This window comes from Exserohilum turcica, assembly GCF_000359705.1.
Source record: "Exserohilum turcica Et28A unplaced genomic scaffold SETTUscaffold_8, whole genome shotgun sequence".
NCBI classification, from domain to species: domain Eukaryota; kingdom Fungi; phylum Ascomycota; class Dothideomycetes; order Pleosporales; family Pleosporaceae; genus Exserohilum; species Exserohilum turcicum.
Window position 1 is genome coordinate 1,210,830 of NW_007360299.1, and position 25,928 is coordinate 1,236,757.

Here is a 25,928-nt window from a genome sequence, read left to right on the forward strand (position 1 = left end):
CGATGCCAAGAAAAAGTGGCACACTCGGTGGGGTGGCACTCTCGGTGGTGGAATACGTTATACTCAAGTGTGCATATATGCCCCCTCCTTGATAGATTGCGAATGGGAACAGACTCTGCGTTTCCTGGTTTCGCTTTGAAAAAACAAAAGGCTTCTCGTGTCTGCTCATTAGTACTTATAGGACGACTACGTACCGCGTACTTGCATCGCCACTATTCACAAAACTCGACCATGTACATGTACATGGACGCACAGGAAGTACAGTACACATCACCCCACCACCGAGTCACGGGCACGGCAAACAGGAAAGAAAAGCGGTGCACAGTCCAGAGAGCTATCCATTCGCCTCGACTCTACATGGACATGGACATGGACAATACACACCTCGACATGTCCCACCCACCCACGCCACACCTACACCGGCTTTTCCAAGACGCCCTCCTCAAGAACCATCCAAGCGCTGAGCAAAGAAACTTGGCGCATGGGCTCGTCCTACTAGTTCCATGAATCATCCGTCCCTGCATCAAATAAATCCCTCCCTCCCACTTCATAACCAGCCATCAGTTCCTGTACAAAAAAGGTAGAAAAAAAAGCAAGGAGTGAATACAAGGGTTACGAGATTGGCCGTTGCCAGCAGACCCTGCCCATGCACACCATCTCACTCCCTCAGTGTCAGCCCCCCATGAATGAAGAAAAAACAAAAACAAAAAAGTTTCAGCACCAAGGCAAGGAAAAAAAAAGAACAAAGTGAAAAAGAACCACACTAGAAGACAAAAAGGAATTAACAAGAAAGAAGAAGAAGAAGAAGAAGAAGAAAAGAAAAGAGAACCACGCCAAAATTAAAACGCCTCGCCAGAACCAGAACGAGAACCAGACAACCACTCCAAAGATCGCCTTACCTTATGCTTGAAGATGCCCGTCTTGGACTCGCTCTTACTGTCAGACGCCGTGCCGTCATAGTCATGCGCTGCAACATACGAGCCTGCCTCAACATCCCGAGGGCTCACGTGGTCGAAGCTGCTGTCAGTAGAAATCATCGACTCCATCATGCCCTCGTCACCCAGAATCTGGCTTCGGATCATGGGCGAGATGGTACCCGAGCTTGCAGACCCATCGAGCAGAGAGAGCTTGGGGGAGCTGCGACCCGCCGTTCCCACAGAGGGCGTAGGCTCCTCGGAGCCGCAGATGGACACATCAGAAGCCATAGTCGTCGGTGTAGTAGCTGCTGCCTCTGTAACAACCTCGGGCAAAGCTGCAGAGCATCCACCGTTCTTGTCTGCTTCGTCGAGAGCATCTCCCAGATCCTTCAGGTGGAGAAACTCCTTGGTCAAGGGCGCCGGCGATGGGGATGGCAGCTCATTAGCCGGAGTCGAGAGGCCAGTCTCCTGCGAGACGACAGCGCCGTGGTTGTCGCGCTGGTGACCGTGGTCATCAAACACACCCGTCCAGTTGGGCCACTGGATCAGACAGTGCGAAGGCGCATTGTTGACAATCTTACCCCATCGATTGTGCGGAGTACACGGGGTCTTGGGAGCGCGCAGACCGCTATCAATGCAGTCGTTGCCGCAGGTCAGCAGAGCAATACGAGAAAGCTCGTGCTCAAAGGGGAGGTAGTCGACCACAAAGCCGTCGAGCTTAAGGCACCTAGCGCATAGAGTTAGTCCGACTTCATGCATCCAAGAAGACAACTTACCAGAGAGGTAGTGGCTTCAGCTCGTCCAAGCCCGCTGCAATACGCGCCTTGCGCATGCAAAAAGCGTCGAGATATTCGCCAGTACCGAAGGAGTGGTGCAAAACACCCTTTCCTTCAATACCCCTATGCACTGTCAGTCCTTGATCAACACCAACAACACATGGATACGCCAACTTACTTGTACTCCTGCTCTTTGGAATCCTGCTTGGGAACAGTCAAGCCGACCACATTCTCCGCCTTGTGCCAGTGGTTCGCGCGCACAATGGGCTCAGCAGCCATCTGCAAGTCTGCAACACGCACGCCGCTCTCAGCTACGTTCCTAAAGATAGCCTCCCAGATGACGGGCTGCATGGAATCGTGCATGCGGAACAGCCGGAGCTCCTTAAGCTGCGTCTGCTGGACAAGAGGCTTCATCTTGCTCTGCGTAATGTACGACTTGTACTCGATGTCGCCATCCTGCTCGACGCGCACTGGCTGGCCGAGGTCGATGATGAGCTTCGTGAGCGATGTCGAGAGCGTCTCCCACATCATGCTCATGAAAGGTAGGCCTGCCATCCACCTGCATCGTGTTAACGAGTATACTGCCAACGGTGATTGCCATTACTTACGTCAATTCCTTCAGTCCAGGCATGTGATCAACGAGCTTGGCAATCTTCTTGCTGGCCTCATACCACTCTTGCTCCGCCCTGCTCTTAACACGAAGCTTCCGCAGTGTTAGCACTATGTTCAATCAACCAAGCGTTGCGTATGCTTACCTTGTCCATAGGATGGTTCAGACCCTCAGTCTCGGGGCGCTCCTCCTTGGGAGTCACGTTCCAGTCGCCGACGACATAGAGCTTGGTCGTGGGCTGATACAGGTTTTCAATGTTCGAGATGTACTTGTAGACAATCTCGTTGACGTGGTCCAGTGATGCGACTTGGTTGCCATCCTCGTCATGACCGACGTCGAGGACAAAGCAGTTTGCGCCTTGACGGTCAGCCTCGAGAGCGACTTTGAGCCGATACGGACCAAGGTTTGCCTTGAGTTCAGCCATGATTTGAGTTGCGGTTGTGCTTGTGGTGCTTGAAATGTGGCACTAAGTAAGGAGGTTGTAGTAGACACGAGGAAGCTGGGTTGAGATAGGGCCGTCTTGGGTGACTTCGAGGTGACTGAGATAGAAATCGTAGGTGACACTGGATTCGATTGCAACCTCGCTGATAGGTTAATGGCAAAGACAAGGGTGTTTGCGCTCGTGGAAGGCGCTCACCGTGAACACGACACAAACAATGACGTGAGCGTGTCGTGCCCCGTTTGCAAAACATGCTCCTTCACTGCCGCGTGCTTGTGGCGTGGCACGCTACACAGTGAAGTGATGGGTGAAACTAGCTGCAAGCCCTACAAGGTGAATGTGAAGACACTGCACAAAGGCATTGTAAGACGAAGCCTCGAACTTTCTACGGCAGACCACACTCGTATACACACTTGCACTCAAGCAAAGGAAGCTACCATCTCTCACAATCACTTTTCGCTCAATTTCGCTATGAATGCTTTAATACAGTATACAAATGCTACCAAGCCATACAAATACATTATTCCGACTAAGCACCTCCCTCAACTAATACCAGTCAAGTAAGACCATCATAATTTCTCAGACAAAGACCTACTACGAGTCTCTCCTCCTCCGTGGCGGCGGGCTACTAGAATCCCTCCTGCGTCTCGGTGGCGGACTCGCACTATCATCTCTTGCTTTCCCCTTGCCTTTCGACGGCGGTGGACTAGACGACGCACGCCTGCGCCTAGGGGGTGGGCTGCTTGAGTCGCGTCTGCGTCTTGGTGGCGGTGACGGCGATCGCGAAGGGGATGTTGAGTATTTCCGACGACGCGGAGGCGGAGAGCGAGACGGAGACGCTGAAGGGCTACGGCGGCGCGTAGATTTTGATTTTGGAGGTGGTGAGCGGGATACCGAGTATGAAGGGCTGCGGTCGCGACGACGAGGTGGCGAACGAGAGCGGGAGCGGGAGCGGGAAACAGATGATGAGTAGGAGCGCTTGCTCTTAAGTTTCCGAGGCGTGGCAGAACGAGACCGAGACCTCGATCGTGAGCGTGAACGTGATGCAGAATCATAACTACCGCTTCGGCCACGACCGCCACGCCTGCGGTCAGGTGTTGGACTGCGTGTGTATGATCTGCCTCGCGAGCTGGATCTTGAATCCCTCCTTCTACGGACAGGGCTTCGCGACCGTGAGTAACTGCGCGAGCTGTAGCTGGACCGAGACGAGACACTGCGATCGTCCGAATCACTTTCTGGCTCGGGAAGTGCTTTCGGCTTGGGCGCATTGTTCTTAAGCCAGTCACGCATACCCTCTGTAAGGACACCCATGCCAATCGCAGTGAAGAAATTGATCGAGAAGCGTGTCTTGCCCTGGTCGTCTGCATCTGTGGGGAAGAGGCCAGTGAGGCTGTCTTGGAGCATAGGATCCTTGAAGCGCTCGACAACGACCTTTTGGCCAAGCGAGGCCAGAAGCTCCTCGAACAGAATCTTGACAAAGATACGAGAACTCGACGTTGTGTCTTCCTCCGTCATCTTCACAACCTGGAACACGTGCCAGCCGATACCGTCGGATGCTAGCAAGTGAGCGAAGAACTGAGCGATGATGCGCAGACGGTTCGTCTCAAAACGATGGATAGTCTCGTAGTAGTGTGCAAACGCCTCCTCGAACAGGTCTGTCCACATGCGGTTCAGCTTGCAGAATCGCTCTCCGATCATACCGTAAAACTTCTCATACGTCCTCTCCTGGCTAGCACACTCGACAATCATGGTTGTGAGCTCGTTCTCCAGGCCCTGTGGCAAGTTAATCCGCATGAGTTTGTGAACGCACTCTTCGAAACCACCACTGCTCTTGATAGTCAGGTAGATTGTTCGGCGCAAGTTGACAAGATCGGCGTTGGTCTGATCCTTGACATCCATTGCCTTGACCTCCTCGTCTTCCTCGTCTTCAGAAGATGCATCCGTGTAGCCGTCATCGTCACTGCCCTCCTCTTCACCCAAAATCTCTGCCTTGATCTTTGCGTACTCGGCCTCGTGAGCTTCGTAGTCGGGGTCGAATTTGAAAATGTTCAAGCCATCCTCGACCTTCAAGTCACCCTCGAGCGTGTGGTTGTGAGTGATCTGGTCCTCCTCTTCAATAAGATCCAGCTCCTCCCTCACAACTGGGTTGTCTTTGTACTTTGTGCGCCTAACCTCGAAAAGAACCTCGATCATGTATTGCGTGCGCTTGTCAATGTCGGCTTCGTGAAGGATGTTGCGCATCTGATCGAAGATGGCATTGGCAATGGCCGGCTTCATTTCATCCAGAAAGGCGCCGACCTCCTTCATGATGCCCATGGCAATCTCAACAGAGTCGTCCGACGGCTTGTTGAGCAGAAGCAATAGGATCTCCGCAATCAGGATCTCATGGACGACCTGTGTGTTGACCAGATGCGAAAGGAACATGGTGCTTGACAGCGCAACAGCCTTGTCGTTCCTCCTGAAACCCTTCCTGAACTGCACAATCAAACGCCGGACCAGCAAATCGCCGACTTGCGGAAGCTTGGTGTTTACAATGGCGACCATGGTTGCGTAGATGGGGGTGAAGGGCAAGCTCGCGGCCTGCGCCTTCATAATGGCTCTGCAGAACAGGCCGCGGCCGCGCACCAGGTTCTCGGAAAACAGCTCGGGCACTATCATCTTGATGTTGGCCGTGTTTGTCTTGTTGATCAGGCCCTGGATCGACTTCTTCAGCGCCTCCCAAGCCATGCGCTGGAACTCTGCGCTCTTCTTGTCCGTAATCGACTTTTGCATCTCGCGCAGTCGCGCGGGGGGGATGTACGCGCCTCCAGCACGTGTCTTGGAGTCGTCGATGGGCAGCTTGCGATTCGCGCTAAAGGCATTCTGGAAGAGCTTCAGTCGCGAGTCGTCCTCGGGCAGGTCGTCGGTAGTGGGCTTCGGCGGCGGGCGGCGGCCAGCTCCGCCGTTGCGATGGTCGTCCTCATCTTCGTCTCTCCTACTTCTCTTGGACGGCCCAGCACTCGGCCCATCGTACGGCGAGCGCTCGCGCTTGCGCGGAACGTCTTGGGCATCGACCTCGGGCTCGGGCGAAGGCAGGCGAACGGCAGATGCGACCTCCATCGTCGCTGAGTAGCAGGGTCGTGGCGGGTGGGGGGACGGAGGGTGAGGATGCGAGGAGAAGGCGAGGTGGAGGCGTCCAGAGTGACGCGCCTCGCAAAAGTTTAGTCTCGCAGCCGTCGGCCATGCAGCTGCGGCGGACGGACCGCGGTTTTGCCGACAGGGGTCTGGGCTTGGCGCGTCGTTGGGGGGGAGGGAAGGGACAGCGAGATGGTTACCACGTCCAAGCCACTCCAAGTTCATTCACTCGTTCCTCGAATCCACCAAACTTCACAATGGTATGCCCACATCTGCGCGCGCTCAAGCAACACCCACGCTAACACTGCAAAGGCCGATCGCCTCGTGGGCTTCAGCATGCTCGTCGCTGCGACGGTTGTCTTCGTCTACTACACAGTGTGGACACTGTTCATGGTGCGACGCCTCCTTTACCCTTTGCTTGCCCAGCATGCATGCTAAACAGCAGCAGCCCTTTGTCGACGACGACCACATCCTCCATTCTCTCTTCCTCCCCCGCGTTTGGGCCATCCGTATCCCCGTCATCCTCCTGATTCTCGGCACCACCGTCGTCGGCAGCTTCCTTTCGGTCGTCATGATCAAGAGCAATCGCAAGAAGGCGCTCAAGGCCCAGCAGAAGAAGGCCTCGTAGACAGCGCCTAGCACTACATCACATGTGGATTTGGTCTCCGCACAAAAACAGGGGTGAAACCCGTAATCGGCGCAAAGGATCCAGGTCCAATACTGCCGAGTTGTTTCTGAAATTGAAGAGTTGATAGTTTAATGGTGATGCTGCCAGGCCGCATACTTATACGGCCTGATATCAGTACAGACGGAAATTATAATCAGCCTGTCCCACCACAAGCAGCCTGCTGTGACTCCACCCATCTCCCACCTACATGATACTGCAATTGTCGTCGGTGATGACAATGGATTCGTTGCCCTCCTCCCCATCCTCTCCCTCGCCATTTCCATTCCCACCAGCGTTTGCTCGACTCATAGCGATGTGCCTAGCCAACTGTGCGAACACAGCTTGACTTATGAAATAATCGTCTCTTCCGCCCTTCCGATCCATGTCATTCTGGCTTGTAATTTGATAATTCTGGTGCATTCTGCGGCGGCTAGCGAGTCCGCCAGGCGCAACCTCGTCATCGCTGTCACTCAGCGCTTCCGCTGCAGGCTCCGTTTCTGTCTCGGTTGGGGTTTCAGTGCTGCGACTACGGCCACTACGGCCCCAGCGGAGACTGGAGAACGAGGAGGGATCTGAGGAATGCACGCCTACGCCTTTGCGGGCGTTGCGTTGAAGATGAGCATCCGGCGAGAAGATCTTGACGGTGTGGTCAATGCCCGATACAGCCATCAGTGGTTCATAGGGATGGCCTGAGTTCTGTTAGCGGTGCGTTTGATCATGCATGAGTTGATGGACATACCTTGAACAACATTCACAACTTCACCATCTCCCTCCAGTATGTTGAGAAGCTGTGCTGTTTTGCGATCCCAAATGAAAATATGGCCTGAATCGCTTCCACTGACAACATACTCGTCTTGCAGACCATAGTAGTTGACGTCTTTCACCGTCTTGACGTTACAATGTCCGGTGTAAACACGTGTGTGAGGCGCGCATGGAACATCACGTTCGACTTTCCATCGTTTGTAGCGACTTCGGCCAAAGTCAGTACGCCATAGCATGTGGCCGCTTCTTGTCCGCCGCAGTCCCTCTTCATCTCCATCCTCAGAGTCGTCGTCATCATCCTCTAGCCCATCATCAGAGTCTACGTCTCCATCACTCTCGCCGTCGTCATCATCATCGTCTTGCTCTTCTAGCTCTTCCCAATTGTCTTCAGCATTTTCAACCACTGTTGATCTCGGTATTACCGGCGTGGCAGAGCCCGGAGAATTGTCTCCCTGAGTATCTGGCTCAGCTGCCGCGCTGACTACTTCTGCATCGCGAACAGGACCTTCATCTACCCTGGGATTGATATTTGCTTGCCGTGACCTTAGCGCCCTTTCTGTAGCTCTGATTTGTTTATCTGAAATGCCCCGGCCGCCATAAGCGCGGTCCACAAAGGCAAAGTTGATGTCTTTCGAGGCATTGAGCAGGACGCCTCTTCCAACCTGGTATGCCCATCTCCTCTTCGCTGCAGCTCGTGTTTGTGTAGGCTCACCAGACGATGCCGCTTCTGCAGCTGATCCATCGGTACCGGTGAGATCTGCAAAGGGAATTTGTAGCGCCTGGCCAAAAGCATCGACTGCTTCGATCTCAGAAGAAAATAGAACTCGAGTGGCATCTGTCTCGTACTTGGAGGCATCGGGGTTGACGATACTATCATCGCTTGCAAGGCTCATCAAGTAAGGAATCAGTCGCTCTTGTATAGCATCCATGTCGGACCCATGCGGGATAGGTAGACGAGCACCGCTACTCCGACCTGAGAATCCTTCAACTACTGCGCCTGGGCCACTGTCAAGCCACAACAGTATGGCCTTCAAAAAGTCGTATCCGAATTGCTCATGCTGGGGCAATTGCCGTTCCCGCGGTGCCGGTTGGATTGATGCAAAGTGTTGCGCAATCAAAGCATCAGAGCTAGCCCCAGTCAACAGCTGCCCGCCCAGCACTCGCGCCAACGTTCCAGCAGCCTGCACAAACCGACGTGAGGCTGCGCGACTGTCACGAAGCTTGTTTTGGACAGCAACATCGACAGGATCTGGGTCGATGGGGTAAGTCCATGTCCGGTCTATGTCGTCCATATCTGAGATGATCGAGTTTGCCAGGCCCAGAATCGAAGTAAAGGCCAAATGCTGCCCAGACTCTCCAAGTTCACCAATATCGAAAATACGGTCTGCAATTTTGACGGCTGCGCTTGCAATCCGGTAGTGGTCCGTCCCTCGCAACTCATTCAATTCTTCCTGAGTCATACGACTTTCGGCTGGCGTTTGGATACGAATATCTTCGCTTTGTCCATTGCCATATGTGACACGCAGTGCCAGGTCATCGTCTTCTGCACTCTCGGTTCGTTGTCTTGATCCTCCCCTTTCAGCGGCTTCTTGAGATAAGACGCTCGACTTGGGTCGCTTGCGTTTCCTGTTACTGTCTTTTACTCGGCTGCCAGATTCACTGGTTGATGCTTTTGTGGGCGTCGTTTTTTCTCTTGCATCCGGTGCCCTCAAAATGTCGAAGCTGTAGATGTGATCTTGCGACCAGCTCACGACGAGCTCATTTGGATGGGCATCGCTTATCTTGCATGCTGTGATGTGGCCGCTGTCGCTTCTGCTCATACGTTGCTTTCCATTGGGAGCGAATTTCTTGACACATTGTGTCGCTTTTCCTAAAAGCTCATCATCATGGTCATTCCAACTTGCTGGAGTCGGAAGCCTGGATCCGCGCTCATGGTTGATGTCACGGCCGAGCATACGTCGATCATGCAAAAAGCAATGGAGGTGTGCTCCGCCGAGCGCAATATAGTGGGGCTGGCTAGGAGAGCAGGAGACCGTGTTAAGATCTAGTCCATACCGGCTATAGGAAATGAGTGGCGGCGGGATGTCGTCTGATGCGTCTTCGTCCCTCGCCCATGCTGGAATCATACTGTCTCGCGCTGGTGGGTATGCTCTGGCCGGCTGGCGTATATCCCATTGTCGTACATCTCCATCGTTGGAGCATGTCAGAAAGTAGAAAGGGTTGTCTTCTGTCACGATTCTCTTGACCGTATCGGTGTGGCAACGGAATGCTTTCGCATTTGTATCGCCCTCGGTAAGCGACACCCTGCTCCGTGCTGTACCCAAATTTCGTGCGCCGCCTGCGCTGGCCGCATAACGGGAAGCCGAGTGCCCTGAATACTCAATATCGAATATCCTCACATCGTCTGTAGCACTAACAATGGTGCGGTCGTTGGAGTATGGCATGAACTTGACGGAGAAGATGTTGGAGCGATGTCCTGTCATAATGGACGTGGTGAGGTTGAATTGGTCGGTCGACGATTCTGGCTGATAGGCATGGATATTGATACGGTGATCGTCGGAGCCGCTGGCGAGGAGACGGCCAGACTTCGACCAGCTGGAATGGTCAGATGCTTCTCTTGAAGCAATCTGTAGCGGGGTCTTACCTGAGGGCGTTGACGCATCCGGTGTGGCCTTCAAGCTCATTCACGATATCGAGATCGTCAACCCATTTGCGGTCGCCGTATAACGATCGGGTGTCCGAGTAGTTCCTGCGCTGCTGGCCAACCTCGCGCTTGAACAAGCGGTCGTACACGGTATACTTCATGTTGGGCGGGGGCGAGATTCGCCAGAGACTGCGGGTTCCTGGTGAAGAGGAGGGGGCCTAAGAAGGTAGCTGAGAGGCAAACGCAACCCGAAGCGAGGCTTTCGAGACACAGCCAGTCGGAGGCGAGGCGATGTGTAAAGTTCAATCAGGTGGAACGATACGTAGATTTGGCGTCTTTTGTGTGAGCATGTCGGCGCCCTCACGGTAAGTGTTGGGGCGTGGGCGAAGGCTGCGCGTCCAGGTCGTTGTTCTCTGGACGTCGCGAACGAATGACGAAAGGTGACTAGGCCGTCTCCACCATGTTTGAGCTCCAAGCTCTCTCCCCCGCGGCCTCCCGCAGCCGATCAACGTCGACCTTTTCCATGCATGACTAGTAACAGGCCCCGATCCGTCTAGAGGCTTCTGTACATTGGTCCAAGTACACCCCATGCACCAACTTGGCCATGCGCCAGTCGACCATGCGCCCTGGTCGGCATGAGGGGTACAACCATCCGACTCGCGCGAGACGCTGACGGGACACGAGACATCACAATCAAACAATGGCCCTGTATAATGCGTATTGCGCGTAATTGCATGACACATACCGCCAGACGGTACTATCTCGACACTAGAATGGATATACATGAGAAACATATTTATGTACCAACACGCTACACCAACATCTCCAAAAGTAACAAAGTCTCCCCTACATATAGATTTACAAAACAATGGCTGCACCAACTGCACCAAGCAGCATCATCAATCCAATACCGCCCCGGCTAGCGGCGCCTTCGAACTGCGGCTGCACAGTGGGCTGGATGGAACCAGTTGACATAGGCACATACACACCAGTAGCATTGTGGGCAGCGCCAGCGGGGACGTGAGGAACGCCAGCCGATGGGTGAGGGGCCGAAGTGTAAGCAGGAACAGAGACCTTGGTAAGAGTCATGTGGATCGCGCTCGCAACTTCATTCTCAACAGGCTTCTTGGGATACTCGTTGCCAACAGGGTAAGATGGGTACTCAGGAGCCTCGGAAGCCTCAGGAACGGCGGGATATTCAGCCATCTTGGAGGCCTCAGGAACAGCTGGGTAACCGGCCATCTCTGTGGACATAGGGGCAACTGGGTAGGCAGGCTTAGAGGCTTCAGGAACAACTGGATGGGCAGGCTTGGACATCTCAGGAACAGCCGGGTAAGCGGGCTTGGGGGCTTCGGGAACAGCTGGGTGGGCGGCCTTAGATGCCTCGGGCACGGCTGGGTACTCTGCATGATATCCGACAGAAGGAGTAGAGGCAGGGTAGGCAGGCTTAGTGACCTCGGGGACGGCTGGGTAAGCAGGCTTTGAGGCTTCAGGCACAGCTGGGTACTCCGCAGGGTATGCGACAGAGGGTGTAGAGGCAGGGTGGGCGGGCTTAGATATCTCAGGAACAACAGGCTTGGAGGCCTCTGGCACAGCTGGGTAAGCAGGCTTGGATGCTTCAGGAACTGCTGGGTACGCGGGCTTCGACATCTCAGGAACAGCAGGTTTGGAGACTTCGGGCACGGCTGGGTACGCGGGCTTCGAGACTTCAGGCACAGCTGGGTACGCAGGCATGGAGGCCTCAGGAACAGCTGGGTACTCTGCAGGGTATGCGACAGAGGGAGTAGAGACCGGGTATGCGGGAACGTCGGTGACGGTCGTGATAGGCTTTGTAATGGTCACAACGGTGGTGCTAGCAGAGTATACGCTAGTAGTCCATCCCTCGGGAACATCGGTAGTGCCAGTGGGCTGTGCGCACTTGGTGCAGACGGTTGCGACGTAGGTCGTGGTGACGGTGGTGAGGCCCGTGGAGAGACCGGTGGAGCAGAGATCGACATAGGTAGCTTTGGGAGGTTAGTTAGCATGTGTTGCTTGGAAACCAAAAAAATCATCATGGACTTACTGGTGACGACGCTGGTGGTAGAGCCAGCAGGAACAGTCGGGTACGCAGATTGCTCGGGCTTCTTGGTGACGGAAGACACGATGCTGTAGCCAATGCTCGAAGCAGCTGGGTAATCAGCAGGGTAAGTCTCGGTAGGGAGCGCGGACGACTTGATTGAAGACACCGAAGAGGGATAAACGGCAGAGTATGGCGCAGAGTAAGCAACAGAGGATATAGAAGATGCAGAGTATGTGGCGTCGGGAGTCGCGGTGGGATAGACACCAGAGCTTGAGCTAACACCAGTGTAATAGGCGTTGGTTGAGGTGCTGCAAGAGGTAGAGAATTCGCTGTTGAAGCTGATGGAGGAAGAGCTCTTGATGCTCTCGGATGGCGAGACACTGGGAGTGGACGATGTCATGGAGCTGAGGCTTCCAGTCGAGAGAGTAACGGAAACCGAGCTGCTAGCCGTGCCGGATGGCGAACTTGTGGGGATAGACGACGACTCAATGTGTGATGCACTCATGCTAGAGAGGGACGAAGGTGCTGGGCTTGAGGCAGGGTAAGATGAGAGAGAAGGCGTGCTGCTTGTCGCCATGCTGCTAGACACGGAGATGCTGGACACAGGTGTGCTGGAGGCAGGGTAGTCCGACGGAGAAGGTGTGCTGATCGTCTCCATGCTGCTAGAAACAGGCGTGCTCGAGAGAGGAGTGCTGCTGACAAGAGTGCTCGAGAGAGGAGTGCTACTGACAAGAGTGCTGCTGATAGGACTGCTCGAAACGGGGGTGCTGGATGCTGGAGTGCTGGAGGAAGGATAATCCGAGGGAGATGGCGTGCTGCTCGTTGCCATGCTGCTAGATACAGGAGTACTCGAAACAGGAGTGCTACTAATAGGAGTGCTGCTAATAGGAGTGCTGCTAATAGGAGTGCTCGAGACAGGAGTGCTTGAAGGGGTGATTGTGGACGACACGATGGTGCTAGAAGACACGATCGGGTGGAAATTCTCCTTAAAAGTACCCTCAACAGCGTACTTCATCCATTCACCGTAAGACTTTCCGTAAGTTGGGTTTCGCGTGGAGACAGAAGCCTCCCAAAGCATGACACCACCAAACATGCTGTTGTCCTTGAGTGTCTCAATAAGCAAGTTGGCGTCCTCTGGTGCGAGGTACTGGTCTTTGAACGTCGGGAGACCATCTGGGCCTGCTGCGAGTCCGAGGTAGAGCTTGATGTTGGGGTTCTTAGAGTTTGCCTTTAACCAAGTCACCCAGGTGTTGAAGGTAAAAGTGCTTGGGCTGTTGCTCTTGATATCTTGGGCGGCTTTGGCAGCAGAGCAGATCCAAGTGTTGTAGAACTGAGTGAACAAGAAGTCAAAAGGAACCTCTTTGAGAGCCTCGAAAATCCTGGCATCGGGAACGATGCACTGAGGAGCACCGGACAGGAGCATGTTGGAGTGGCTCTTGACATATTTGCCGAAGACATCATAGTTCTTGTAGAGGTATTCCGGAGAAGGCATTTCGTAGTGGGCAGCTTCGAGATCAAGATCGAAACCATCAACGGCCGCATCTCCGAAAGGACGAGGCTTGTTGGCAGCTTTCCATTCAGGGGTAACGGGTCCAAATGCTCCGATCAAGAACTCGGCGAACCAGTTGGCGACATCGGGCGTGGGCAGGTAGTAATCGACTGGCCAGCCACCACCGAGTGAGAGCAGGACCTTCTTGCCGCTCTGTTGACAAGCAGTAATGGCATCACCCACACCAGGGCACGAACTCAGCAACGCACTGGGCTGGTTGGTAGTTGGATCGATGTAGTAGGCGTCGCCGCAGGCGTTGGCGAAATTTGTGCCCGGGTATTCGCCTCGCTTTTTGGGAAACTTGTTCACGACTGTAGAAGACGATGGAATTAGCAGTCTTTCTTCTTTATAGATAGCAGTCTGATAATATTGAGAGTTGTTTCAACCCGAGGGACAGATATGTATCCAACTTGACAGTGAAACAACTGCATTTCATATCATGAGTGAAGACTTACAGGCAATATTGACAATATCAACATTGGGATCCGCGCAAACCTCGGAGAGCGGGATCTGACTATTTCCCTGGCCCCAATACATGGCAATGTTCGTCTTAGCAGCGCCATTAAAAGTAGCAGAGCCAGTAGTGGCAAGAAGCCCAGCTGCAAAAGCAGCGCGAGCAAAGAGTGAGGAGATCATTATTCCAGTTTTAAGAATATTAACAATACGATTCGTAATGATAGGACGGCCAAAGACCAGTAAAGATCGTGATGAGCGAGCTCAATGAAAGGACGCAAGCAAAAAATGCTGCAAGTAGAGTCGAGACTCGAAAAAGAGTGACTTGAGAGTGGACTGGGAAGCAGTGCAACTCACGATGGGAAAAGAAGACGGGGAGATTGCACTCTATCTAGCCTTGGCCACATGGTGTGGTACCTGCATGAGCGGCTAGTCACTGAATTGAGTCGTTTAGCAGCAGGCAGCCATGCCATCGTGCAGGATGAGACGGCAGAGATCATGAAGCTGCAGGAACAGAAGGATGGCTGTTGACTTGCCGTGTCATTGGTAGAGAGGTCGTGGACCTAGCTGCTTTGGGCCCAAGCAGTGTAGGGCGTCCAGCAATGTGTGCTTTTAGGCGAGCGCTAAGTTTGAGCATGGCTTGCATCTAGATCCCTGGCATATGACGATGCCTTTCTTTAGACTGAACACCGGTGAATGGGTCCCATCCTAGTATCGAGGATATCAATCTCGGTTAATGCCCATGGATAGCGTTCCTTGGAGTGGTAGCGCATCAATGGAAGAGGGGTGGGAATGTGCCTGATCGCAAAGCCATGTCGGTTCAACCGGTCCAGCCTTCCGGTCGCTTCATCCCTGGTCTACCCATAGGAAAGACGTCAAGATGAGTCCAGCAATTTGTTTTTTGTATGACATTGCGACGGGCGTTGTACCAGCATCTTCTGGTCGGGTCGGAGGAACGACTCAGAACAGGGGCGCAGACCTCCTTGGAGTGGGGTTGGCAAAAAGAAAAAGATGGGGCTGCGATGGTTGCCTGCAGGAATTGTCGCATGGTGGCATGGCTGCAATTGAGGGTCTCGTCTCAATCAAGGTACGAGTCCGGGCCCCGAGGTGTTGAATGTGCCTGAAGATATCGGCTACGGCGTAAGCGATGCGCCAAATCAGGGGCATACAGCGTCAACCATTCCCTTTCCGGAAAGGTCTAACTAGATCCTTCATCACATCACTTGGCACCCGTTCCTCTGCTTGAGAATGCTGGCCTCAATCAAGAAAGACCCTAGAGCGGAAGAAAGTCAGTTTAATACAACGCCTTTGGCCTCTATTACGGCTTTGGTCCAGCTGACTTCATTCAAATATCAGTCAGACATTTCTCTTCCCCTTTCCGTTACCAAGACTTCATTGGCATAGTGGGCCTGGCTTTACGCTAACATCTTCTGCAAGCGATTCACGACAGAGTCAAAGCCACCGGATTCATGACCCGGACAGGGCCACAGCCGCGGAAGACCAAGCGCCCGCGCCCCTCCAGTCTGGGCGGTCGAGGTAATGGGTAGCCTGAAGAGATTATAGTTATTCACGATACCGAGGCATGTCAGTAAGTGCAATTGCCGATCTTTGCCTGACTCGAATTGCATCTTCGATACTTAACCACGTGGATACGCGAAGACGTTGTCCAATTTCCGCCAGGGCATGCTTAAATCCGCAGCGGGTGCGGGTACATGTAGATCGATCTGTACTTAGAACATCGGGCCTATTAATCGATCTGCGCCAGGGCCAATCCAACACCTTATTACAACTAAACCTGTGGTCAAGATTCTCTGTCTGGCTGACCAGCGTCACAGTCACCCTAAATGATGCATATCTTCGCTTGTATTGCGCAAGCATGGTACACGCCACCCCATCATGAGTGGCTCAGGGCGTCTCGAGGGGGCCCATTTTCCATGGTTTTTAGAGAAAATCATACTCAATATCCTGCACTGAATTCTGTCACGAAGTATATTGATGTCAATTGGGGCTTTCTGATCAAATCACGTGACTTTCACACACCCCGTGACTATGCATACCCGTTGCCGGCAAATTGTCATAATTATTGATATTGTTTTACAGTGCATGAAATCAGAGAGAGGGTAATAAATTTCAAGTGAGATAAATATCATTTTCAAGAATAGATAATTTCAACGTACCATAATCGAAAACACTTGTCGACTTTCCTCACCACATAAGCACTGGCTGGGCTTCAAATTTGAAGCTAGAAAAGGTCTACAATTCTATTTGAAAACCAATTGGCAAGTGGAGTTCTTACACGCCTGCATATACATGTGTCTATAGCTGCAGGCCGATGATTACTACTAACAAGCCCTAGGCGCGTATATTGAACAGGAACATGCGCATAATAGGTGACACCAATTTTCTTAGCTGATCTACTAGCACTCCCTCTCACGTGTCCTGAATTCCATGCTTCGTAAAAGCAGCATCAATAGCATCCATGATTTCCCCCTCGTTTGCTACTGGCTCATAACCAGTCTCCGCAAAGTAGTAAATCGTCCAGGGTCCGTAGTGATTTCTTGGTGGTTTACCAGATTCAGAGACTCCCTCGAATTTTACATCTTGCTGGCCGACAAGTTCAAACTTGCCGGCCTCAGATCCAGTTATGAGCGCCTCCTTGCTATCTAGCCCCACTACAGGACCCACAATGCGTGCACTCTCACTGTGGATCGCGTAGATGATTTGGCTGGTTCCAGCTTGTGCTCGATCCAAGGCTAGTGTACCGGGCATTGTATCCACAACCCAGTTCTCTTGGGGATATATCAAATCTATAGCACGAGTTAGTTTGCTGGCTAAAGTCGAGAAAAAGGAGCCTTGTATACCTGCAACAGTGTAGCCCGTGCCACTTCCGCTTACAATGCCAGGCTTGCGGTTTTCGAGCATGTCGACAATTCTGGCATCATAAGATCTCCCGTGATAAAACCATGCAACATCGACAGATGGGATCTTCCTCATGGCCTGTGGTAGTTCTTCCACATACTCATTTCTTGTCAACCAAGCAGAGACGCTGTCGTACTCTGCCGGAGTAAGGCCCAATCCCTCGTTGAGAGCCTCAGAAAGAGCTTCCGGATGGTTCTTGTTGATTGCATTCAACATTTGTTTCGGGAACATGGCGACTTCGTCCACCTGGTCCACCGCGTCTGGTCCGTTGAAAACCGGTGTCAACAATTTGGTCCCCCCTTTAACTAACTCTTTGTCCTCTTCATCATAGTAGACGATATCTCCCAATACCGGCCAAAATTCTTCATCCACAGTCGTCAATTCAGGCTTCCATTTAATCGGCCTCTTCTTCACTCTGACTACATCACTTTTGTAATACTCAGTCATTTCCAACTGTTCTGGAAGAGGCTCAGGGATGTTGTCGCTGTTGAACCATCTGTAGCGGCCTCTGTTTTGATACATATTACGCACTGCGCAACAGAGGGCGGGTAGCAGACCCTCGAAACCTTGGCGCTTTGTATTTCCAGTAGTGACGCATTTCTTGCAATTGTCGAATCCTTAAAAGCTCTCAGCACTGTGTTATAAAGAAGAAGAGGTCAGTCAAACAAGATAGGAGAAGGGTGATGAAAACAACAAACACTGTGATGTTTGAGACGTACCTGACTCCTCAATCGATTTGACTAAAGCTCCTACGTCATCTTTGTGGCCAAGCACTTGCGGTGTTCCATCGCCCGCGTCACGGAAGATCTGTACTGTCCTACCATTCTCGGTGGCCTCCAGCATGTATCCTTTGACGCGTGATGAGATGGTGGAAGCTGTAACCTCGAACTTGGCTACCAGCCAATCGACAGCGCCGATAGCCTGAACCGCTGCTTTAACATCGTTGATAAGAAGCAGCCAGTTGGCAATTTCGAAAAATATGTGACCCGCTTGCTCGATGGGTCCGTTGTATTCGATCAAGGCGCTTTCCTATTTTAGAATCGGGGATCAGCGCTCGCCGCTATAGTTTTGGAGTGATGAAAGTATATGAAATGATCACAAACCTTCATAGTTCTATTAAACATTGCATTGCAAGACTCGCGCATATTCGCAGCCGCGGTCTTGTCGAATAGCTTTTCAAAGTAGGTAACCCCTATGCAAGTAGATCGCCACTCGGTAGAATGCACGCCCGTGTAGTAATTAAGGGCCCTGACACCAAAATTGTAGATATCAATGCCCGAGTTGACTGCAGCCTTCACAACGCCTAGGTAGCAAGTTAGCAGGTCGTGCGGCTGAACACCTCGGGTTGGGGTAAATTCTTGCCTAAGTAGAAGTCTTCTTCCGCTTTGTCCACCTGCTGCCAGATACGCGAGAGCGTTGAACTTAAACCTCGGCGTGATTGTGCGCTCCCACTGGAAGAACCCCCATCACCAACATACTTGATTCCAGCGAAGAGATTACTGGCGCATGCTGCTCCATTGGGGTTTGCTACGCAAGGTCCTGAGCCGATCCGTCTGATGCAGTCCTCAATTTGGGCATCACTGTTGTCGCGGACCGTGGGCAGATCGAGACAGAATGCCGGGAAATAGTGCATGACACACCCCAAACTGTCTGGTTTGCTGATGCAGTCGGCAGGAGCATTCGAATACGCTTGAGACAAGACACAATCCATCGAGCCTAAACTTTGGATGGTGGAATAGGTGTCATTGCCCTTCGCCCAGTTGCATTGAGGAATGTCCACCGGAGATTGGATAAGAGCGGTGTTAATGGAAGTGGAAGTAAGATTGGTCACCTGGTTAGGCGCCAGCCAGCTTGCGGCCAGGTCGAGTGGACGTTTGAGGAGTTGTCCAGTTGAATTGAGGTACGCACAGAATTCGCCCTCAGCATGAGCCGCGCCTGTGACCAACGGTTTGCCTGCATCAGGAGGCTGGACAACGCTCGAGCGGTCTATGTATAGAGAAAATTGGGGGAGCTGGAGATTTGGGGCAAGGGCCTAATAAGAGCAAGCGTTAGTAAATCATTCTACTTCATTCAACCCATTGAACCCACATAGAACTTCTGGCCAGGTGCAGTGGTGTTGCAGTTGTCAAGGCTTGGCCCTGCGCTTGCGCTAGCCCAGCAGTAATCGACATTGGGGTCGACTTCGAGTAACCTAATCCCTGTAGTCTGGTTGAAAATCAAATCCCAGCCGTTCGTGAAGAAGAAGAGATCAAGGCTAGCTTTTGTGACCGTAGTCTCCGCACCGACTAGCAGTTTCTTCTCTGTTTGCGACAACTGGTCTGTATGTAGCAGAATCCTTAAGAGCGAGATCCAGAGTATCCGGGCATGGTGCTTTTTTTGCGCCCACTAGAGCGAACGGAGTCCCAAAACCCTACAAGTGAGTGTGTAAGTATTGCGTCTCTTGTTTTTGGATTGTGTGGAGAACACGTACCCAATCCACCGCTGCTCCATGAACAATAGCAGGTAACCCGATACCTAGGAGTAGGTATCGGCCTGCTTTAGTGAACATTTTGAGTTGTTCACAACCAGGCTGAAGTTGAATACAAACGGGTCGAATGCCGCCCTGGCAACTAGAAGATGTTCGTGGTGAATAGGCTGTACTGCTTAGGGTTCTCTTGTACTTTATATATGCATCTAACAGCTGCCCAGTAACTTTTTCTTAGCACGCCGAATTACAGAGACACCTGTAAAAAAGTCCTGATATCGGTCCGATAAGTTTCTTAGCTTAGTTTAAAGCCCTCACTATAGCCGTAACCCTCGTATCAAGCTCTTTTCTTCTATTTGTGTCGTAAGTACAAATCAAATCTATCTTCTTTCCTCAAAGACTGGCTTGTGAAATGATCACAGCCTACTCTTCATTCATGATAGATTCAAATCTGAAAGTACTAATAATTGAAGAGAAAAACATATGCATACCAAGCAATCATCAAGACTAGATAGTACATAAGATGTTTCGTAGTATTCTCGGTAGTATTATGTACATCCCTGTTCGTAAGAACTTTTCACAGCCACTCCCGTAAGCTCATCTACATACATAGTACATAAGCACAGATACTTCTTGATCTTCTCAGTCAATATGCCTGCATTTGATTGACAAGGCAGCGGTAACTGGTTCGACATACCAAGGTTCGCAATCAAATTGCTCTTACGAGAGCTTATCCCCTGTGATGCATCGAAATAAACACCAAGGATAAAAAAGTGTAAGTACGCGTTACGTGATTGTGCGCAATTGTGCACGGACACGGTGAGGGCAGCCCTAACTCAAAGATACTTACCTGAGGCCAAGGCGAAAGTCAAAAGGGCCTTTGTATGTGCCGGTGCTGTTATTACCTCATCGCCATGACCGCCATTGTGCAATGCCGAGCCCGAAGAAGTCGTTATCTGGGAATTCTGTACTCAGATGGTATAGCTGACTTCTGTTCCTCTAAGTAGTGCAGCCCGACACCGTCACGCTACGAGAAGAGAGCGCAACAAAGATCGTAGCACGTATATGGGATAATGGATTGAAAGCCTTTTTAAATTTGACATGATGGCACGCGTAAATGGAAGGTTGTGTGTTGAAAATAATTGTCGTATGTGTATTGCTTTGCTAGATCTCTACAGCTGTCTTGTGTACGGGATCATTGTGGGGGCTTTTCACATACAGAGTACCGCCGTGTCTTGGCTGCAATCGACGCCATTGTATCCGAATCTTCTTAGATTTTTCGATATCACTGGGTAGCTGATGATGCGAATCCTCTACAAATCTTTTCTCTATAGTAGAATTGCAATGGTCATCTTCATCGAGCAAAGGAAAGCATTCGCAAAACCATTACTAGGATGCTATTATATCCTTGCATACCTTGTGATAGCAATGTGTACATTACATGGCAATCGTCACACGCCCCACGCGTGTCGCTTTGTTTGTTTGCATGCGTGATTTTAACGTGCTGACGCCGCGGATTTCAAACTACCCCGAGCGTTAGCTATGAGCACACGATGTGTGAGACAGCCTGCGATCAAAGCAACCTTTTGTATCACCGTAAGCTCAGTCATCAAAGCTCGTCAAATCGATAATCGGAGTGCCAAGACGCCGAATGAGCGATTAAGTATCAACGATGAGCAGCATGTTTTACCAGTAAGCTGAACACCTCACTAAACTTGACGCGACAATCGACGCGATACCGCTTCAATAACATAAGATGATAAAATAGAATCTAGGCTATTATACTCAGACTAAGATGACATTGCCCTGGGTAAGAGAGGCTGTTTCTTTTCTCTATTCAAATCCTGTGGTTGTTTCGCATAAGTCAATTTGCCTAGTTTTGCGCGGTTGCGGCTCCATATCTCTATGTACACTCAGTTTCGTCTGGCAGACATATCGTACTACAATCTTCGACATTACATGTTCTATACCGTCGTTGCAAGTTAGCGCACTTCTGTTCTATCTCAGCGATAGTATATATTTAGTAATACAACCGATTCGCTTCGTGATGCTAGCTACCACCTGTGCTTATTCAACTTTTTATTTGCTAGTAGAAACACTAGGGAAGACCAGTATGCCCAGTTGGAAGCAGACTAGCTATTACATGTCACTGCGGATGCTGGATCCGTGGCAAAACTAGCTCGGATTGGGAGCAGGGTTGCGTTGGAAGTCCTGGCGTACGGGGCGTGTTAATGAACGTACCCAACATTAATGCAGCCACGAAGCAACTTTGAAATGATATGTATCTAATGTACGGGTCAAACAGCAACCCTATGTTGAATGTACTCTGTCGTTCTCCGTGCAAAAGCTTACCTAAATTAGAGTTTCGGCTGCTATAATTGAGCAGCTGCCCTGCAAGACCTAAGATTGCGTACAGGCATCCTTGGTGTATGACTGGATCACTACACTGTAAACCCTCTCGACTGATGCCACGATACATCACGAGTCGCGTTGGGCAAAGTTTGTAGTACTCCAGTATGGATGAACAATAGAGCGAATAAAATTGGTATCTTCAAAACCGCAAATTTCCCGACCCAAAACGCCGTCATATCTCATGATGCTGAGTCGTAAAAATGTTGACATCGTTCCTCCCAACGGAGGCGCCGCAAGGTTACTTTCTCTCACCCTTCCTTCCAGTCTTCTTAAGCCTGGCAGAGAGATCCAGCAAAGCATCTGCCCATACCGACATCTCCTCTGTGTCCTTGACTTCACTCCCACAAAAGTCTCTCAAGAATGCGCCCATCTTCTCTTCGCCATACTTTTCACCATAGACAACCTCTGCTGTTGCGCCAACTTCAGTCTCCATACCCTCCTTGCCTGGGTTAACGCCAAGTTCAAAAGTAGCCTTGACCTTGGTTTGAAGGGTGGGAAGCAGCATGTTGGCAGTGATTGCCATGCGTTCATCCGCAAGTATGCACTCCTCTGTGATGTAGCTCTGCTCCAGCCAAGAAACACCTTCGGCAACTGCAAGCGCAGTAGCCCAGCTGTTCTTGATAAAGAGAAGGAGAGACGAGATGCGCGTCTGCGATTGTGGAATGCCATGAAGATGAGCACGGATGAGCTGGAGGAAAAAGCGCTTGCTTGTGGTCAAGGGACGAGGATGAGGAGTTGCCGAGTCGCCAATGTAAGCGAGCGAGATAGATCCATTTGGCGTGTTGGAGCCTGTAGCAAAGGCGGAGGGCGAAAAGTACAGTTCGAGGTCATTCAAATGGGTCATGGTGATACTTGTCGAGGAAGCGGAAGTAATGCTCCAGCCGTGAGCTTGTTCAAGGGCAGTGACTTGGGCTATGTTGCTGTTAGTGCGACGCAACAAGAATACAGACACTGGACATACCTTTCAGATTGCTGACTTCGCTTGTAGACCAGCCACGGCACTCTTCTCGTACGCGTTCTGCAGCTTTGATCTCTTCCATGCATTCAACCTTGCGGTTCTTCGCCGCCTCAATGCGTGCTTCTTTGTCGGCGAGTTCCTTCTGCAGCTGAGCCAATAACTGCTTCTTCTCCTCCAGTTCAGCATTCGTAGCTGTGAGCTGCTCCCTTGTACTCTCGAGCTCTCCCCGATCGCAACTGTTCAGCTCGTCGTGCCGCTGCTGTAGCTGCTTGCATTCGGTAGACAAAAGCTCCTTTTTCTCTACCAAAGGCGGCAGTACAACATCAAGAAGTTGTTCTTGGTTAACGAGAGTAGACTCATCGCGTTTAAAGCCGTCCATTGTGTGAAGAAGGCCAGCCTTGAGATCTTTCAGGAGAGTGCTTCTCCAAGTGTACCACTCTCCTCGGGCCTCGAGACGGGCATTCGTCTTTAGGTTCTTGAACTGGTTGTCCATGACAGCACGCTGGTCTGGGGGAGCAGTGAGATATTCACTAAAGAGTAGCGGATTCTCTTCCAGAACATTGGCCTCCATGGTACGGACAAAGTGGCGACCATCAGAGATGTACTTCTTCATCTCATGGCATGCATGTTGATATAGTTCGTACTCGGGCAGTGTGCACGCACCTGCAACCACAAAGCTGTCCAACGACTCTTCCTTTTCCTCTACTTCAACATCACGGAAAGCGGCAGGAGCAGCAGTATGGCGTCTTTTGGTCGTGCTGAGGTCCATGAAGCGGATCTTGGTCATGTCCAGGAAGTCTTGAAGCGAGATGCGTTCAACCTCGGGGACATTCTCTGCAACGACATCGTCTACTGGGGGCTCCTCTTCTGCTTGCTCACCAAAGACAACACGCTTCTTAGGGCTCACGCTCTTCCGAGGGGTAACCTTTTTCGGCGTCGGAGTTTTCTGCTTAGGTGTTGGTTGCTTTTGAGGCGTCTGTGATTTCTTTGGCGTTATGCCTCGCTTCATCGGGGACATCAGCATCTGCTTTCGTGGAGTAGATAGTAACTTGATGTTGTTGCTCAGTAGTGAGGTGCTCTTCAAAACAGGTTTCTGCTGCGGTGTACCTAGCGGGCTGAATTGGACGGCAGACAATGACGAACGCCGTCTGTTTAGGATAGGGGCTGCAAGCGGGTCGTCCGGAATCGCCTTGGGTGTACTCGACTTCTTCTGGCTACTGGGTGTGCTGGATTTCTTTTGGCTGCTGGGTGTTGCTAAAGCGCTGTTCTCTTTCGAAGCGCTCAGTGGGGTGCGGCGCACAAAAGGAGAAGGCTCAATCTCTTCGATGTCCTTTTGCCTGACAATCTCGGGTGTACCTGGATCAAGATTCGGGTAAACGACCTCGCCTGACGCCTTTGGGGTGATGTCTTTCAAGACTTCAGGAACGGCCTCCGACTCGGTTGTGGGATCTGAGCTCTCTTTGCGTCCTGGTGACTTTTTGGGCGACGACTTTTGTGGAGTCGGCGTCTTGCCAGCTGGAGCGGGTGCGGTATCGACGGGTTTCTCTGGTGTTGCCGATGATGGAATGGCGCGCTTTATGCCGGGTCCGACAATCTTGGTGAACTCCATAGAGAGGTCCTCATCTTCCATCTCTTCTTCCTCGTCTTGCTCAGCTGTGTGTCCATTCTTAATGTTCCCCATGGCCAGAGTAAAGTCCATGGTAGCATCTTCAAATGTAGTCTCAGTGCTAGCACGTCTGCTGGGCTCAGGCTGTGGCTTTTTCACAATCGCCCCGATTGCCATCGTAAGATCCATAGTAGCGTCCTCTGGTACGTTTTCTTCGGATTGTGGACGTTGTCGCAGACTAGCTCGCCGGCTGGTGGGACGCTTGGCAGGGCTTCCTTGGGATGCTTCAAGCATTGAGATTCTCCTCTTAAGACTTTTCCTCCTGTTGGCAGGCGCATTAGCTGCCATGGCCCGTATGCTTCCCAGAGGCATAGTAAGCTCCATGCTCATGTCCTCGTCCATGTCCGAGCTTGGGGCATCCGAATCCTGTGTTTGCTCCTGCTCCTGCTCTTGCTGTGCTTGCTGGGGAACAATGCGACCAACTGCACGCGTAATGTCCATGCTCATACCCTCGTCCCCACCCTCAGACCGTGCCGGTGAGAAGAGGGGATTTGCATTCTCCTTGTCATATTGGGGAACAAAAGTCTTCTTGGCCCATGGCTTGAAAGATGTGGTAACCTCGTCGTGGGCAATGTCCATAGTCATATCTCCGTCTTCGTCATCCAAGTCCAACTTCTGAGTAGTTGCTTGGTTCGCAGCCTCACGGAGTGCAGCGTCCAAGCGAGCACTGCTCTCGGAAGAGTCTTCGGTGTCTGGAGAGGCACCCAGGTTCTCTGTCATATCGTCGTCATCCTCGGAATCGCTGCTACTGTTTTCTCCATCAGGTGAAGCGTTATCACCGCTCAGAGGACTGGACGAGTAGACGTCATCTGGATTGTTGAAGTTCATGGGCGGTATTACAGAACTCCTGCGGTTCTTCTTCTGGTGTTGCGAGCGCTGGTTTGCGGGTGAAGAACCGGGCTCAGGCTCAGGCTCTTCGGCCTGCTCTGGTGGCGTGGAAGGCGGCTCGGCGGGGTCGGAGGGAGGGGCAGGCGATGCAGGGGTAAAGGCCTGGGAAACGTTCGAGGCTCTCCGGGTAGCTTCTGACGAGGCAGAGGAAGTGGTCGCATCGCGCATGTACTCGACTACATCCCACGTATGCAAAGTAGCCTCTGGAGCAAATGAGACGCGTCGCCTTGCTAAGACATGGTTAATATCGCGCTCAGTGCCTATGCGCGCTCCCTATCTTACCCAACGACTTGCGGCGGGCTTCGCGCCGCTTCTTCTCGTCCTCATCATTCGAGGCCAGAATAGACTTGACCGCGGGGATAAAAGCAGACTACAAAGTCAGCGGCATGTACTGTTGGGATGTCATACACTCAGGCTACCTTTCTTCTGTTCCCAGCAGTTTCTTTCAGCGGAGGTGCTTCCAACTCTTCGAGACCACCAGGGCCAATACTCTTGCTACGCGTCTTGCGAGATGACTTCTTGGGCGACAGGGCTGACTTGTTTGGAGATTGTGAAGGTGCCCTGAACGAGCCTTTTGCAGTGAGCCCGTCGGCAATGTTCTCTTTGCCGCCTGTTTGCGCCATGGTTTGGT

At 51.8% G+C, this 25,928-nt stretch overlaps 7 protein-coding genes across 7 annotated transcripts; 1 reads left to right on the forward strand and 6 right to left on the reverse strand.

Moving 5' to 3' along the window:
- Positions 1–839: 839 nt before the first annotated feature.
- On the reverse strand, positions 840–2,727 carry SETTUDRAFT_23931 (uncharacterized protein; the record flags this gene model as incomplete). The annotated part of the gene is made up of 5 exons (XM_008032428.1): positions 840–1,644; positions 1,694–1,816; positions 1,872–2,252; positions 2,302–2,396; positions 2,449–2,727. 5 exons carry the CDS (start codon positions 2,725–2,727, stop codon positions 840–842), a joined length of 1,683 nt encoding a protein of 560 aa, XP_008030619.1.
- A 742-nt stretch (positions 2,728–3,469) lies between these two features.
- SETTUDRAFT_23932 (uncharacterized protein) lies at positions 3,470–5,841 on the reverse strand (the record flags this gene model as incomplete). The annotated part of the gene is made up of 2 exons (XM_008032429.1): positions 3,470–3,589; positions 3,901–5,841. 2 exons carry the CDS (start codon positions 5,839–5,841, stop codon positions 3,470–3,472), a joined length of 2,061 nt encoding a protein of 686 aa, XP_008030620.1.
- Positions 5,842–6,192: 351 nt separating this feature from the next.
- On the forward strand, positions 6,193–6,466 carry SETTUDRAFT_58079 (uncharacterized protein; the record flags this gene model as incomplete). Its single annotated transcript, XM_008032547.1, has 2 exons — positions 6,193–6,249; positions 6,305–6,466. Coding segments are annotated over 2 exons (219 nt in total), but the record flags the coding sequence as incomplete, so codon positions are not given.
- Positions 6,467–6,727: 261 nt separating this feature from the next.
- Positions 6,728–10,090, reverse strand: SETTUDRAFT_98388 (uncharacterized protein; the record flags this gene model as incomplete). The annotated part of the gene is made up of 3 exons (XM_008032785.1): positions 6,728–7,212; positions 7,263–9,880; positions 9,930–10,090. The coding sequence occupies 3 exons, from the start codon at positions 10,088–10,090 to the stop codon at positions 6,728–6,730; spliced, it is 3,264 nt and encodes a 1,087-aa protein (XP_008030976.1).
- Positions 10,091–10,787: 697 nt separating this feature from the next.
- Positions 10,788–14,173, reverse strand: SETTUDRAFT_99421 (glycoside hydrolase family 18 protein; the record flags this gene model as incomplete). The annotated part of the gene is made up of 4 exons (XM_008032786.1): positions 10,788–11,270; positions 11,589–11,932; positions 11,992–13,848; positions 13,993–14,173. 4 exons carry the CDS (start codon positions 14,171–14,173, stop codon positions 10,788–10,790), a joined length of 2,865 nt encoding a protein of 954 aa, XP_008030977.1.
- Positions 14,174–16,420: 2,247 nt separating this feature from the next.
- Positions 16,421–19,457, reverse strand: SETTUDRAFT_181727 (uncharacterized protein; the record flags this gene model as incomplete). The annotated part of the gene is made up of 9 exons (XM_008032787.1): positions 16,421–16,797; positions 16,852–17,417; positions 17,441–17,543; positions 17,629–17,938; positions 18,013–18,201; positions 18,249–18,941; positions 18,998–19,163; positions 19,192–19,319; positions 19,380–19,457. The coding sequence occupies 9 exons, from the start codon at positions 19,455–19,457 to the stop codon at positions 16,421–16,423; spliced, it is 2,610 nt and encodes an 869-aa protein (XP_008030978.1).
- A 2,454-nt stretch (positions 19,458–21,911) lies between these two features.
- Positions 21,912–25,920, reverse strand: SETTUDRAFT_123380 (uncharacterized protein; the record flags this gene model as incomplete). The annotated part of the gene is made up of 4 exons (XM_008032788.1): positions 21,912–22,697; positions 22,747–25,527; positions 25,580–25,667; positions 25,717–25,920. The coding sequence occupies 4 exons, from the start codon at positions 25,918–25,920 to the stop codon at positions 22,024–22,026; spliced, it is 3,747 nt and encodes a 1,248-aa protein (XP_008030979.1). The 3' UTR covers positions 21,912–22,023.
- Positions 25,921–25,928: the final 8 nt, after the last annotated feature.